This window comes from Rattus rattus, chromosome 3 (genome assembly GCF_011064425.1).
Source record: "Rattus rattus isolate New Zealand chromosome 3, Rrattus_CSIRO_v1, whole genome shotgun sequence".
NCBI classification, from domain to species: Eukaryota; Metazoa; Chordata; class Mammalia; order Rodentia; family Muridae; genus Rattus; species Rattus rattus.
The window spans coordinates 199,996,202-200,012,543 of NC_046156.1; the positions used below are offsets into that span (position 1 = coordinate 199,996,202).

The window sequence follows — 16,342 nt, forward strand, 5'->3', positions numbered from 1 at the left end:
AGCAAAACAAAACAAAACAAAAAAAAATCAGAGAGAAAATGGGTGACTGTGCCAAAGTTCCCAACCCAGTAAAACCGCAGAGTAGCACTGCATTCTTCCACTGCAAATCAAGTTTTCAGACATGTTCTAGAGAGAGTGGAAGAAAAGGCAAGGGAAATGTTTGTTTTGAAGGTTTGCAAACTGGCTTGCAGACCAAGTCTGGCCTGTCCTCACGTTTTGTAAAGAGACCGTGTTAGGACAAATGACGATGGCACTTACTAGTACTGTCACCTCAAAGAACACAGCTGGACAGAGTTAATAATCGCTAACAGCACATCTGCAAAACCCCCAGTGATTACGCCTCGGAGCTTCACAGGGGCGTGGCCAGCCCTGCTTTACACCATAGCGTGTTGATACATTTACAGTGTAGTTAATGTTTCCACAGCTCAGAGTCACTTGTCTTGTCACCACTAAGATGTCTTTCTTTTGGCTCTCCTAAATCAGAGCGAGGGGACAGGAGACTTGCCCGTGGCTGAAGACGCATTCATTAATCGGAGGCGCCCATCTCTATACAGCCTCGGCACTCGGTGCAACACATCTCCTCTGAAAGTGGCAGCTAGGACAGATGGGCATTTGTATCACAATATCACAAAAATGCTAGAGAAACAAGGAGAGTTGCTCCCTGTGGCAGACTCCTTCCAACGCCGTAGTTAGCTATAAACCTAGGTCCTCCAATTACTTCGTTATGTATCTGTAATGTATCATGAGCATGCAGGGGACTAACGATCTGGTCCTAAAGCAGTGTTTGTTAAAATGTTATTTCCCTTTCCTATAAACCACTGATGAAATCTGAAAGAAAGGCAATAAAGCATATATGTATATGTGCATACTTACACATATGTTCTATACATATATATGTGTATGTGCATACTTCACACACATGTTCTATACATATATATGTACATGTGCATGCTTGCACACATGTTCTGCCCATATATATGTGCATACTTACATACATGTTCTGTACATATATGTATATGTGCATACTTACACACATGTATTATACATGTATATGTGCATACTCACACATGTTCTGTACATATATGTATATGTGCATACTTACACACATGTTCTGCACATATATGTGTATATATGTGTTTGTACATGTACATGTACATATATGTGTTTGAGCTAAACTTGGTGCTTTTGAAACCCACCTAAAAATTAAAACTTCAAGTTCAAAATTGCTGAACTAATAGTTTTTATTTAGTAGACTCATAAAAGCTTGTATGTGAGCAGGAGTGCTACATGTCTGATTCTTCAGTCTGCTACTCATAGGATGCTTTGGTGAATTTCGGGGCTTTTTGAAATTTTCTGAGTTGACACTGAGAATCAGCACTTGGACCTCATAGCAGCATCCAGGGCTGCATAAGCAACGCTTCTTTTTTCATAGACAACTCTGTTTGTCCTCCTAATTCTTCAGTTTATGCGAAGAGCAGTAGGGGTGAGTTGGCTCTGTGTTTTCTGTCATCTGGGACCTGAGAAATCCAAGATGGACTCACTCAGGTCTGGCACATCTGCAGTGCTGATTAGAATGGCTTCCGCCTCATACTTCCTTGTCCCTGGGTGAAGCCCATCACCGAGTACTGCGATTTACCCTTTAACATGTTCTAAGTACTTTGCAGTAGTTGCAGAGCCGTAAGCTTCCCAAGTGGAAGCTGCCGCTCTCAAGACGAAGGCTGCAGGACCCACAGCACCATCCCTTCCTCATTGTTGTGGGAGGCTGGGCAGGAACTACACTCCACCTTCTGAGAAGAGTTAAGTGAAGAAGTCTTGCGGCTGCTCTTTGCAGTGCAAACCCAAGATGTGAGGCACTCGACCTTGTAAAACTTTGCTTCTTCATTAGATCCAGCTTCCATATCAGTGGCAGGGGATTTACTTAGAATTAATAAGCTGTTGCTTTATGTGTCTAAGAGTTTTGCCTGCACCTATGCCTATACAATTAACTGCTCCTGGTGGCTGGGGGCTCCTGAAGCCAGAAGAGAGCCCTGGGTCCCCTGGAAATGGAGCAGCCATGGTTATAGGCCGTGGTGTGGGTTCGTGGTGTGGGAACTGAACCTAGACTCTGTTCACGAGCAGCCGGTTCTTACTGGAGTCCGGAGCCATCTCACTGGCCTCAAGACTGATTTATTTAAAGCACTGCTTGGCCTTTCTAGCGCCATCTGCACTTTCTCTTCCAGAGCACTGGGTAAGGATCAGAATAGTTTGGAGTTCTGTCAAGAGGTTTTTTTAATGGCTTTTCAAAATGATTAAAGGAAATCTGATATTTTTTTTCTGAAATAATTCCTTCATTTGATAGATGTGGCCTGCATTTCTCTAGCATTCACTAAGATTCCAAACAAAGGCTCTATTCATTATTAAACTTTGCTGTAAATGATATTGCGGTCCTGCACTTTGACCAGGACCACTGGCAAACACCATCATGAGCAGGATTTACTAAACACTCTCATTTTTTGATTCTCATACTTTTAAATCTCATTTCCTAGCCAAAGTGTTTTTGGAAAAAAAAATCAAGCCTTAAAAAAAAAAGAAAAAGAGAAAAACTCAATTTTAAAGTCCTTTTTTAATTTTTTAAGCATTTTGTTTTAGAGACATAATATTGTTGATCAGATTTTAGGCCTTTAATTGTTTGTTCTGATAAAAAAAAATATTTTCAGATAGGACAAATGTATACTACTGATTGAGCGTGTCTAACCCAAAACATATGAAATACATTTTTAAAGATTTTGACTTTGGGGCCTTCACCTACATGCACATGGATACACATGAACACATGTACATATATGTACACAAGCACAAAAAGGTTTTGGGTTTTGGAACATTTTTGATTTCAGACTTCCCAATCAAGGATGGTTAACTAGAAAAAAAACCTATATAAATATTCCCAAATATAAAAACTTAAATATGAAATGCTTCCAGTCCAAAACAGTTTAAACAGAGACCCTCTTCCTGCATTATATTATACTCATACTTGCTATCCGTGTTACCTCACATAATACGTGTGCTATTGGTCTTTTCCTATCACTTCATGACCATTCCATTTTATTTACTATTAGTTCCATATTGGTTCCACTACCATCCAGGCCTAGGTATATACTATATTACATATATGTATATAATATATGTGTATATATAATATATGCAGTATATATTAAAACCATTGAAGCTTAATTAAATTATTTAAAGCCATTATTTGCTGTCCCTGGGTGACCTTGAACCTCAAACCAGTCGTTCTCCTGCCTTAGACTCCTAATGGCTGGAATTACAGCTATCCACCCCCACATCCACTTTGAAGAGTTTTTCACTGTTCAGTCCTGCTTATTACCTGATATCATGCCATAAATTTAGAAGTAACAGTGAGACAGGGTCACGGTTTTCAAGAAAGTCAAGATGTGGTTCAAGACAGCGGCTTATAAAAGAAATGCCCTTGAATTGAGAATGCATATCAGTAATGTGTTTCTTATGAATGCCCTGATCGATGTGTCCACTTAGGGTTGTTTATTTTTCCCTCTGCGGTCCATTTTCTTTCAGGCTACTTCAAATTACCACGCAAGGAGGTTTGGGGTTCGCGCAGCCATGCCAGGATTTATTGCCAAGAGACTCTGCCCACAACTTATTATAGTGCCCCCAAACTTTGACAAGTATAGAGCTGTGAGTAAGGAGGTAAGGATGTCTCACCCCTACCCTTTTATGCCTTTCTGTCACCTGGGCAACTCCATATGCCTCAGCCTGTCAGGGTTTGGTCGGCCTATCTATAGTGAATGGGTATGGTTTGCAGACCACACCGCCCTGTTTCCTGTTGGTCTCACCTACAGTGCATGGTGAGCTGGGAATAGTTTGCAGAACACACCGTTGTTTCCTTTTGGTCTTACCATAGTGAATGTCAAGCTGTGTACAGTATGCAGAAACCACCCTGTCTGTCTCCGACCCTTTGCCTTCCATGTATTTTTCATCTACTCTCAATCTGTCAAACCTCTATAATCCCTCAAAATTTTGCATAGCCTTAATAATTATAACAACGTTAATTTTCAATATTTTTCTCCATGTATAAATGTTTTCTAGAACAGTCTAATATTTCTAATATATAGAACCTTCATGTTCATCATTAATAACTTCAATCTATTCTAAATAAATTTCTAATTGTTGTTTTTTGTTGCTTGTTTTGTTCCAGGCTGGCCTGGAACTCACTGTGTAGCTCAGACTAAGCTTAGCTCTTGAGGGCTAGGGTTGCAGGCATGGGTCCCCACGCCTGTCTCTGCTTCTGAACAAAACTCACTTAGCTGCTTAGTGGCTTTGCTTGCTTCGTAGTCTTCCCAGCTATGTGACCATGTAATGCCCAGTAGACCTTCAGGAAAGGGGATGCTTCCGTACTGTGGAAAGAGTAAAGTATCGAGATTTATTTACTCAGGAAAACTCTGAACTGTCCATGTGAAAAGGTATCATTCTTCTATTTTCATTAAAACTGATCTGTCGTACAGAGTGGAGACTGAATCCCTGAGTTAAAATCAAAGAGTGCACCACTTTTAGATTGCTCTTATAAAATGGCAGTGGTCACAGACTACTGTGTGAGCATGACCTGTAATCCTGTTCTGTGGAGGCCAGCTTCAACTACTTAGTCATTATGGGCCAGCCTGAGCTCTATGAAATTGTATCAAAGAAGAATAGAAGAGGTGGAAAAGGAAGAGGAAGAGGAGGAGGAGGAGGAGGAGGAAGAGGAGGAGGAAGAGGAGGAGGAGGGAGGGAGGAGGAGGAGGAGGAGGAGGAGGAGGAGGCGGAGGAGGAGGAAGAAGAAGAGGAGGGGGAGGGGGAGAGAGGAGGGGGAGAGGATGAAGAATCTGTCTTGATATAAAGATATATTTTATTAATTTTTAATTACATATATATATATGTGTGTGTGTGTGTGCCTTTTTGTGGTAGGCATACGTGTGCAGATGTCTATGACATCAGTGAACTTCCTGGAGTTAGACTGAGAGGTGGCTGTGAGACACCTGGATGGGGGCTGGGAGCCGAGCTCTGGATCTCTGGGAGAGCAGTGTGTGCTCTTAATTGCTGGGCCATCTCTGCAGCCCTGGCGCGGTACTCACTACCATTTAGACATACAGGGGAACTTCAAATCCACTTACTTTTATTCTACTTAATTTTCCTAGAAATATCATCCCTATATTAAGACAGTTTTATTCACTTGAAACAGTCTGTTAAATCCATTGCTTTATGCTTACTTCTGAAAAAGTGGCAGGCAAAAGGAGCATACCTTTGATAGTTGTTTGTTCTGTATTTATAATTAAAATAAATACACTATTAAGTACAGGCTTTGGTAATTTAAAAAATCATAAAAAGACTTTGGAAGAAAGCTCTTGAATCCTACACAGTAAAATTTCTGATGGTATAACTATGGTGCTAAATGATTTTCAGTTATCTGTCAATGTCATCTGATTATTTGTGTAAGTTAGAAAAAAATCTTCAAATTTGAGCAGTATCTATCTAGTTAATATACCAAGTAAGTTTTACCTGTATTGAAACATTAATGTTCCTGGCCTGGCTAGTGAGTTTAAGGATCGTCCATTTCTGTTTTGTCCAAACATCAGGATAACTTTTCTGTTCTTAGAGCTAAGTGCTTGGTGTTTCCGGGAACAGTCTATTTTAGTTCTTGTGGCAGTGCCCCATAAACAGGCACTGAGAGGTCTGAGCGACATCTCCAGGGAGCATCTCAGTCAGTCAGAAAGGCTTGCAGGTACAAACCTTCCAGAATGTCGCTTTCTCTAGAAAGATACTGTTTGTATCTGTTACAGACTGGTTTCCTCTACCAGAACAAAGCTATTTAAGACACTCTGAATAAGAGTATGCTAGTTCACATCACTATTTTCTAAATTTGCCCTTCGTTGTTCATGACTGTGTTCAGATAGAACAGTTTTTTATATAAAACAAGAAGTTTTCTAGAGATAGGACAGCTTTTCAATGTTAGAAAAAGAAGAATTCAGCAAAGACCTTGTCTATGGTATGTTAGTTTGGCAACCATTCCCTCTTATTGCAGCTAATTCTTTAGTAGTTAAGACCAACAGCAGAAACACTCCTCCATGCTTTTGTGCCATAACGCTATTCCATAGGAAACGGATTTCTGAATGATATTAGCTATGATTCTAATCTTTGTGTATATTTTCCATGTCATGCTGCAAGTCCAAACCTCGTCTATCACGTAAAGTGAACATGGAATCATTCTATAGATCCATCATCTTTCCCAGTCCACAGTACTGTGAATTATAGCTCTATTTCTATGAGTATTGTTCATATTATCACAATTAACTGAAATGTACTGTTCTCTAAAGTATGGTAGTGCTTTACGTTCCTGATTAAAGCAAACAATCATCTTCACAAATGAAATGAGAGAGAGACAGACAGACAGCTAGACAGATAGACAGACAGACACAGAGAGAACAGTCTCACCCACTCCTTCTGACTATGACTTTAAAGCTCAGTCATTTTTTCCTGCTCCTACCAGAATGCTGTCTGAGATTGATTTGGCTTGCTTGTGTTTCTAGATATAGGATGCTGGATTCAGGTTGCCTCAGATGAAGCTATTTCATGGTCTTCTGCCTTTGTGATCTATTTTAATGCAAGAGAAAATTTGACAAATATCCACTGGTAGTAAATTATTTATTCCTTAAATCCACGAGCTATTGATTGTAGGATCATTAATATAGTTGCAAAGTAAGAATATTTCGTGCTTCTTTTCAGATATATAAGACAGGAGGCTTTGCTGTGGCAGCACATTTCGGACTTTCTTGCTGTTGTTCTTTTCGAAGGTTAAGGAGATACTCGCTGAATATGATCCCAATTTTATGGCCATGAGTCTGGACGAGGCCTACTTGAATATAACACAGCACTTACAGGAAAGGCAAGGGTGGCCTGAGGACAAAAGAAGATATTTCATCAAAATGGGAAGCTGTAGAAAAATTGGTAAGCAATATATTTAAACGACCAACTAATAGAAAGCAGCTCTTTGAATTAACCAACTAACTTATATAATAAGATTAATCTTTGTAAAAATGAAAAATCAGAAGCAAAATATACCGATAGGTTTTTTTTGTTTTGTTTTGTTTTAGTATAGAATACAAGTTTATTCAGGGCACGAGAAGGGGAGTCATGAGGGCAGTAGAGGCAGAGAAAGGCGGGGTGGGGGGGTTGAGGCTGGCCATGAGCACATGGAGGGAGATGGGGTGGGAGGGAATGGGGAGAGCGCGGGAGCAAGAAGGGAAGAGCAGGAGAGAGGAACCGCGGGTTTTTTTTAAATATATGCAATCTCTCTCTTTTTTTTTTTAAAGGTTTATTTATTTTATGTATATGAGCATACCATAGCTGTCTTCAGATACCAGAAGAGGGCATCAGATCCCATTACAGATGGTTGTGAGCCACCATGTGGTTGCTGGGAATTGAACTCAGGACCTCTGGAAGAGCAGTCGGTGCTCTTAACCCCTGAGCCATCTCTCCAGCCCTGCAATCTCTTCTAAACTCAGATGAAAATGTTAGATCTCCAGATTTTAAGAATTTACAGACTTCTTCAGACTATTTGCAAAACAGTTATTTTCTTAACATCAAAGCATTTAGATTACATTGAAGTGAAGGAAACTCTCTGTTTAAAGTGGTTTTTGTTGTTATTGTTGATAGGAATCAGATTTTTTAAAAGTTTAGCCCCAAACACACCAAAACCTTTGGTGATTTTGTTCTTTTTCCCCAGGTTTTCTATAATCTAACTCTAACACAGTCGTGTGGCCGTTTTCCACCCTGCAAGCATTCATGAACTCCGCTCCCTTCTTCATCATAGATCTTGCTGTAACACGTAGGGGAGGGGCAGCAGTAGGCCCGGATGTCTTCCTATGTTAATCTTTTTCTGAGGCAAGGTCTCTGGGGATCTGTTGCTGTTGTCATTGTCCCTCCTGTCACCCTTACGTCCACTATGCCTAGCTCTCATGCTGGATTGTAGGTCTGAACTCAGGCCCTCAGGCTTGCCTGCCCAGCTCTTTGCCCACTGAGACGTCTCCCCAGACTCCCAGGATTCTTCTACTCTAGTAAAGGATTCAGGACTCCTCAGTTTTGAAGCAATCCTTGTATTATTCATCCAAAACGATACCATGAAACATTCAGATGTTACACATTCTGTCTCCAGACCCTTGCCAAATGGGCTATTACTTCAGATGCCTGACCTGTCTTGAATCCATGAATAAAGTTTACCCAGCTGTAAAGGTGACCCAAGGGGATTCACGCACACGCCACAGCCACATTTCATGTGTGTATCTTACTCACAGCATCAGAGGGGCTGGCTAGCCAGTGGTGGGCAAACAGGCTCGCAACATTCCTTGAACAAAAATAATGGGTGAACGATGGAAACGCAATTTTTTGTTTGTTTTCTGTTTTGTTTTTTGAGGCAGGGTTTTTCTACATAGTTCTGAGCACTGCCTGTCCTGGAACTCACTGTGTAGATTGGGCTGGCCTCAAACTCTGAGATTAAAGGCTTGCACCACCACACCCAGTAGTATCAGATTCTAAGCCTAACACTGTTAGGAGCTCGCCTTGTTTGCAGCAAGTTTAATACAGCATCAAATCAAAGCCTGATTATCTTATTTCCTGGGGGCGGGGGGGGGGGAGGAGGTCTCTCTTTCTTCTTTGATGGAAACATCAGAAAAACAATAATAGTTTCTGGACACAGAAGCTTGGAACAACAACAAAAAGACTTTGCTCTTTTGGTGTACATAACCTTATTGTTTGGGCACAGGAGGTAAAAAGTCTGACGCTTGCAAACCTCATTCTGTTAGTTCCTTAGCATCTATGAGAGAAGGGGAGAGGGAAATCACTGATTGATTTTGATCACCCCCTTAACTCTTTCCTTGTGTTTAAAAGTGCTTTAGGCTTAAGGTAAATGACTCACCTCTGCTGATGCTCTTTCAATGTCTACGCTGACGACACTGAGGTGACGTCACAACAGTCTGCTTGTTTGCATAGTGTTCTCTTCGCCTATTTCATGTTCTTAAGCCGATGAAATGATTTGCCTTTTGTCTCTTAGACATAATTCCCTGTGGGCTGCACTCTTATGATAGCAAACCTTGTATTTACAGGGTGTTGCAAGTGGCAGGTGATTGATGGATCTTTCTTTAAAGTCAGACGTCTTCCCGTTTGCCCTTTTATAAAAGATTCTTTATCTCTAGAAATAGGTGGCGAACTACTGTCTTTGTTTGCAAGCAGAATATTAAGCATTGTTTTATTTCTGCTTTGCCGTACAAATCTAGCTGGCAAGTGTCAGGCTGTGTAGGAAATTCAAACGCTACGCCCTTGAGTGCTTGCAATTTACATGGAGCGCTATATTCTGGGTCCGTTGCTCTGGCGGCTTCAGTTATGGAGAGTGTAAAGGTGTTTCTTTCAGGAGGTTACCCAGCCAGGCCACACAGAAGTAAAGTACAGCTGAGGGTGAAAAGATGGCTGCTGCTCCCTCTCTGTAGCGGCTCTGGCAGTGCACCAGAGACAGCACCTTTCCTTCAGAGGGGCTCGGGAGCCTGACCAGGCTGTACCTGGCCTGCATTCTGGCTGTAGCCCTTCTCCTTGACCTCTGTTCATCTGATTGGAAGAAAAGGCTTCTAGATATCCCTTACTCTAAAATTTAAAAATCAGAATGTGAAAATGAAAATGGCCTAAGGCACAGATGTGTTAAGAATAGGCTGTACTGAGTCTGGCTGGTGGATTCAGATGACTCTACCTTAAAGTAACTCATACGCCATAGTTAAAGGTCGAAACTAATCAAGTCTACCGTTACGTTATTTACTTATCTTTAAACACTTTCTTAATATCTCTCTTCTTTCCTTTCCCTCCTTCCCTCCTCCTCCTCCTCCTCCTTCTTCTTCTCTCTCTGTCTCTCTCTCTGTCTCTCTCTCTGTGTCTCTGTCTCTCTGTCTCTCTCTCTCTCTCTCTCTCTCTCTCTCTCTCTCTCTCTCTCTCTCTCTTCTCTCTCTTTAAGAGACAGCTCTGGCTGTCCTGGGACTCAGAGTTTTTTCCCTCTTTTCCTAAAGCAAGGTTTAATTTTGTTTGCAATTAGTCCTACTGTTTAATGCATTTCCTCCTCATTCCTAACTCTAACTTAAGAAGGTTCTTTTTCTCCTTATAGAAAAGTAAAGTGAAAAATATTTCCTTTGTTATAGAAAAAGCAGTGAATGTCGTAAGTTAATGGGTTGTGCCTAAAATGTTGCCTTTAAAACCTGTGCTAAGGAAATGGATGCCGCTCTTTTTGAGCAAACTCAGACAGCATTGTTTGTATTAAATAGCTACAAAAGATAAATGATAGGTAGCGTTTGTTACCATGGATCCTAGGAAGACAACTGAACTGCTGTGTCCTCTGCGGTGTGGGGAGAGCGGGGCACTGATGCCTGCAACCCCACTGGTAGATGACTTGGAAGCCACCGTCAGGAGTCAGGGCCAGTGTGGGCTGGTAGCCTGTTGCAAGCAGACAGACAAGCGTGCACACAGAGAGGTGGGAGCAGAGAGAGAATTACACAGTGGACAGGGATGCGCTGGGAAAGCATTGAGGAAGTGAAAGAGTAGAGTGAGACCTAACTTAAGATGTGTGCACTTCTTAAAATGAAGCTGACGTGCTGTTCCTGTGTGTGATTTAGACACACCCGGGCAGGAAGCTGATGAGCTGACTGAGCGGGAGCGCTCCATCTCCCCACTGCTTTTTGAAGATAGCCCTCCTGATTTGCAACCCCAAGGAAGTCCTTTCCAACTGAACTCTGAAGAACAAAACAATCCTCAAATAGCCCAAAATCCAGTTGTTTTTGGAACATCAGCTGAGGAAGTGGTAAAGGAAATTCGCTTCAGAATTGAACAGAAAACAACGCTAACAGCCAGCGCAGGTATTTACTTAAAGGGATATTAACGCTAGCTGTTCTCACTGTAAGCAGATGGTAGCACTGGATGTGACGACTGGTAGCTTTCACCTCCTGAGGCCTGCTCAGCCACAGGTAAGCTGTAATTAAGAAAAAAGCCTGTGCCCAAGGCCCAAAAGCCATCATTAAGTCTAGAATTGTGATCTTTAAGTGCAAAATATATTTTCGTTGGATTTCCACAGCATTTTTGATTGGCACTTGCCCTAGACTGCTTTGGAGGAGGTAAGCCAGCATAAATGCAGGTTGGCAAACCTCTCCTCGCTTCCACCAAGGAAAGATCAACTTGCAGTGTAGCAACGTAAGACCATCTGGTTAAAAAAAGAAGAAAAAAAGGGAAAGGCAACCAACCATGTCCCCCGGTCTCCATGTTTACAAGCCCTAGGAGCATCGTGGCCTTAGCATGACTAACAATGGCCGCACCATCTGTCAAAAGCCGCTTGCTTGTCTTAAAGTCATAATGCTTTCTATTCCAAACCATAATTGGCTTTAGGGAAGTATCTATAAAAACTGAAATGAACTATTAATGAATGTATTTAGGTACACCTACTATAAATTGTCTTGATAAGACTCCTAGAGTTGTAAAACAAGTGTGGTGTTTGCTTTGTAGCGATAAAGATTAAAGGTTTTATATTGTTATTGCTTTTAATGTAAGTCGGAATACTTAATTTTTTGATGTAGAAATTCTACGTTGAGAAAAAGGTTTTAAAAATTAAACATCATAAACTATATTCTAGATCTTTTCTGAGAAATAGTTAAAAATCCGCTAAAGCGATCCTTTATTCCTAGTACAGTCATAAGTAATGATGCTTAATATTACTTGGCTCAGAAATTGCTCCTGGATTCTAAGATGTGGGGGCTGAACTATTTCTCATGTCACCTGCTGCCATAGCTAATCCATTCCCTTTCCTGAAGCCCCAGAGAGCTCTGGGGAGATTTCAGTACCCAAATGTCTCATCCAGAGCACTTGCTTCACCTTTTGTTTTCTTATCGCATAATTAACTCCCTGGAGCAGCTTTCTGGGGTGAATGGAATGCCCCCCCCCCCTGAGCTGGGGACTGAACCCATTGCGCTTGCTAGGCAAGCGCTCTACCACTGAGCTAAATCCCCAACCCCGGAATGCTCTTCTTTTTAAGGCATCGCCCCTAATACAATGTTAGCAAAAGTGTGCAGTGATAAGAATAAACCAAATGGACAGTACCAGATCGTCCCCAGCAGGAGCGCGGTGATGGACTTCATCAAGGACTTGCCTATTCGAAAGGTAAGGTCTTAGGGAAGCTATCATGTGTGTACCCTGAATTCTGCAGAGGAGCCAGAGTCCCAGAGCCTCTCAGCCCCTCTGGGACTCACATACCAGATATCCTGCATATAAGATCTTCATATTACGAGTTATAAAAGTAGCATATGTTTGGGGGTCACCACAGCATATGGCGCTGTATAAGGAGTCACAGCATTAGGAAGGTTGAGAACCCTTGGCTGACAGTAATGACCTCGGCTGAATAGTCGTAGAACCATAGGTAGCATGTGAGAACTTTGCCGGGTGGTTGAATGTGCACGTGAAACTTCCTGTGGAACACTGAAAATAATGCTCAAGAAGCTCTGCTGCGGGAGAGCTTGGCGTAAGCAGGAGATGGCAGACTTTACGTACGTCCCCACCTAGGAGAGAGGACATAAAACGAGCACACGCAGGAGTGCCCGCAGCCATAGCCTGTGCCGTCGTAGCCTCCAGTCCAGGTGCTGACGGATGAGAGGGTGCGAACTCCAGAGGGAGTTAGGATTCTGTTTTTGGCAAAATTGAGCCAAAGTACTTCACCATCTCTGAAAAGATAAATTTTCCCACAGGGTTCCAGAAATTACATTTTGTTATTTATAACTTCTGAATTTTTATATTCTATGTCTACTTTTATAGTGAAGATTTTCAAACTATTATTGTATAAGTAATGATTTTTAAATGAGATTTTAAAATATCGCCAATATCTGAATTTACCTAATACTTGAACTAGAACTTTAAAAAGCAGAACACTTATTCGTGTCTTAGAAAAAGCTACTGCATGTGTCTAGTATCCAGGAATCGTTAACACTGTGAACTTTGCTGCAGCCTTTTGCTTGAACACTGAGTGATACCTTAGAGAAGTTCAATCTTGTCTGTTATTTTCAACAGGCCCTAGACTATCATGTAGTGTACAGTTCCATTGTTAAATTATAGAAAGTTTTATCATTTTAGAGATGGTGAAATACTTTGGTTTAACTTTGTTAAAGACAAAATCCTACATTCCTTGGAAGTGTAGGAATTAGCATATTAAAGACTCATAAATATTATACTAAAAAGTTTCATTTGTTTGCTCTACCATTTCCAAAATCTGTATGACCACAGAAGTCTTTTGAAAAATGTCTTTAAATAATTCTACCAAATTAGGCTACGTGACCAAAAGTAATGACCATTTTCTTGCACGACATGTGAAAATAATCACACCATTTGTTAGCGACGGAAGATTATAATCTTCCCCGGGACTGTTACTCAGCAGCTGACTGTTTAGCATGTTCAGGACTCTGAGTTCAAGCCTCAGCACCAACAACCTTCCCCTTCAGACATGCGCGCACGCACTAAGTTATAAATACGGGTTCATCTATGCTGTACCACACTCGATTTCGCTAAATATGGATTCTCTTCTAGGTTTCTGGAATAGGAAAAGTTACGGAGAAAATGTTGCTGGCTCTCGGGATTGTTACTTGCACAGAACTCTACCAACAGAGAGCGTTGCTTTCTCTCCTTTTCTCTGAATCATCCTGGCACTATTTTCTTCATGTCGCACTGGGCCTGGGTTCAACAGACCTGGCGAGGTATGGGGACAGACTTACTCAGCTTTTGTCGTTTTCATTATTATTTATCAGTGTTGGTTTGAACCTTCAACAAAAAGGGTATTTCAAAATGCGTTTTAAGTTCATTCGGCCAAAAAAAAAAAAAAAAAAAGAAATGTTAAAAAAGGGTTGGGGATTTGGCTCAGTGGAAGAGCGCTTGCCTAGTAAGCGCAAGGCCCTGGGTTCGGTCCCCAGCTCCAAAAAAAAAAAAAAAAAAAAAGAAAGAAATGTTAAGTTCATTCGGACTGCTTTAATTTAGTCTCTGTCTTAGCCAAGGTTATCAGGTTGCCTGTGGGAAAAAGAGATAATGTCTCATTTCTAGATGTGGGCTTCTGCAGTGAGGAAGTTGAGTGAGAGGAACGGTGGTTACTTCTGTCCCCTGCTTGTCCCGTTGTTCCCAGACTGTAAGAGACAGTTGGTGTTCAGTTTGTTGACGAAAGACAGGTGGCTTATATTTCACAGTTTATTCTGTAAGCAAGATGTCGTGATTCTTTGACAGCCCTTAGCTGCAGTTCATTTAGTCTCCAGGTGTGTGAGTGAGTGAGCACTGAGCCTTTGTTGACCCTGGTGTGGGCACTGGAGTTAGTGACAGTGGGTCGGGCAAGGTCCTGCCTGGCTGGACTCTACACACCAGTGTGAGAAATAAAAAATGACCAAAGAAACAGATGAAGAAAGTCAGGCAGAGTGAGGGCATGATCAGGGACATCAGAGGTCAATGTGGGGTTGAGAAGGTCATCCAGAGTTGGAGGCCAGAAGGAATTGGCCATGCAAACTGTAGTGACCATCTCCACCATGACCTAGAAGGTGGGACACCTAAGTAAAAGTCCTGTACTTAGTTCTGCGCTTTCTTACTCGGGCTTCTTGTGGATGAATAAAAAGGAGGAGAGAAGAGTGGAAATCATAAACATCAATCCTAGGCAGTGCATTTCTCACTATCTGTCCTGTTAGCAAGCCTTCAGAAGACTTATGATGTCAGGTTATCAGGGGAGAGTGTAGAGAGATCCGGTTACAATGCTCCTACCTAAATGTTAATTGGATATGTATATCATCATGTCTGGCTTCTCATATCTATCTATCTATCTATCTATCTATCTATCTATCTATCTATCTATCTATCTATCTACATATACATATATATGTATATATATCAATAAAATCAAAGAGGATATGGATAAAATTAATTACAAAAACCCTGCAAAGTCTGATAATGAGTTAGAGGCTAGCCTAGGCTACAAACACAGTGAGACCCTGTCTGTCAGAGAGGAGACTGGACAGCAAAGCTGGTGGTACCATTCTCACATCCTGCCCCTTTGCTCTCTTGAGGTGACAGTTAACAGATTTTGATCTCAAGAGCACATAATGGAAGATAAAATCACAACACTGTAAATGATCCAGTTTCTTATTTAATCCAAATAGGTTCATCAAAGAGATGCTTAAAGGTATAGATAGGTAGGTAGGTAGGTAGGTAGGTAGGTAGGTAGGTAGGTAGGTAGATAGATAGATAGATAGATAGATAGATAGATAGATAGATAGATAGATAGATAGATAGATAGGTAGGTAGGTAGGTAGGTAGGTAGGTAGGTAGGTAGGTAGATAGATAGATAGATAGATAGATAGATAGATAGATAGATAGATAGATAGATAGATAGATAGATTTAAAGGTAACATAGTTTGATACAGTATACTCTGTGGTATCTAGAGGCCAGTAAGGCTTTTAGATGAAAACATGTACAGCTCATCTGTAATAGATATGTGTTAGGCATGTGCTCTACCGCTGAGCTTCATGCCCTCTCTCTTTACATATTATTTTGAAATAGAATCTCACTTAAATTAACCAGGTGATTTAGAACTTCACTGTATAGCCCAGGCTGGCCTTGAACTTGTGGTTCTCTTGCCTTGGCTCCCCATGTAACGAGGGTTATTTTTATAGAACTCTGCCATCAGGCCGGCCTTCTTCCACTTGATTGGGTTTGTTTTGTTTTTATTTTTTGAGCTGTTAGGACTGAAACCCAAGGCCTTGGTCATGTGGGGCAAGTTCTGTATGACTGAGCTATCTCCTCGGGCCCCGTGTTTAATCCGTCCTTGTTTATATCCACTGGGATGTAAGTGTCTTAAGACAAGCACTGGGTATATTTTATATTTTATTCATTATTCTCTCCACGTGCCTGAGCATTCTAGGCAGAGCACATCCATTAAGTAGTTGGACAATGAATAAAGCACGCTACTTCAGTTTCTTTAGTTCAGTGGCCCCCTTCAGAGTGGCTAGAGTCCAGTCAGAGTAGTTGATTTAGATTCCCAGTCATCATTCTATACCAAGTTCTGAATGAGACATGGGTGACCTGTAGGAGAGGACTTGGTGTGCCAGCCCCTGAATGAAGCAGTGTTGAATTATGTAGGACGTACATGTACGCTGTGCCTGACAACTGCTTTTCTCTTGCCTCAATTTTCATAAGTTGTGTATTCTAGTATTCAGACTTTAATAGAAGCAAGGTGTAGTTTTAATTTTTTCTACTGTACATACT

At 41.3% G+C, this 16,342-nt stretch overlaps 1 protein-coding gene across 2 annotated transcripts in view; it reads left to right on the forward strand.

Annotated features, from left to right (window-relative positions):
- Polk (DNA polymerase kappa) overlaps positions 1-16,342 on the forward strand; it is a 58,435-nt gene that overhangs the window by 31,955 nt on the left and 10,138 nt on the right. Inside the window, exons 5-9 of one of the 2 annotated variants that reach the window (XM_032899005.1) lie at positions 3,571-3,702; positions 6,840-6,993; positions 10,692-10,931; positions 12,098-12,222; positions 13,636-13,802. In XM_032899005.1, coding sequence (XP_032754896.1) covers positions 3,571-3,702; positions 6,840-6,993; positions 10,692-10,931; positions 12,098-12,222; positions 13,636-13,802 — 818 coding nt within the window. The remainder of the gene's footprint in view (positions 1-3,570; positions 3,703-6,839; positions 6,994-10,691; positions 10,932-12,097; positions 12,223-13,635; positions 13,803-16,342) is intronic. The other variant, XM_032899006.1, reaches the window with a different exon arrangement.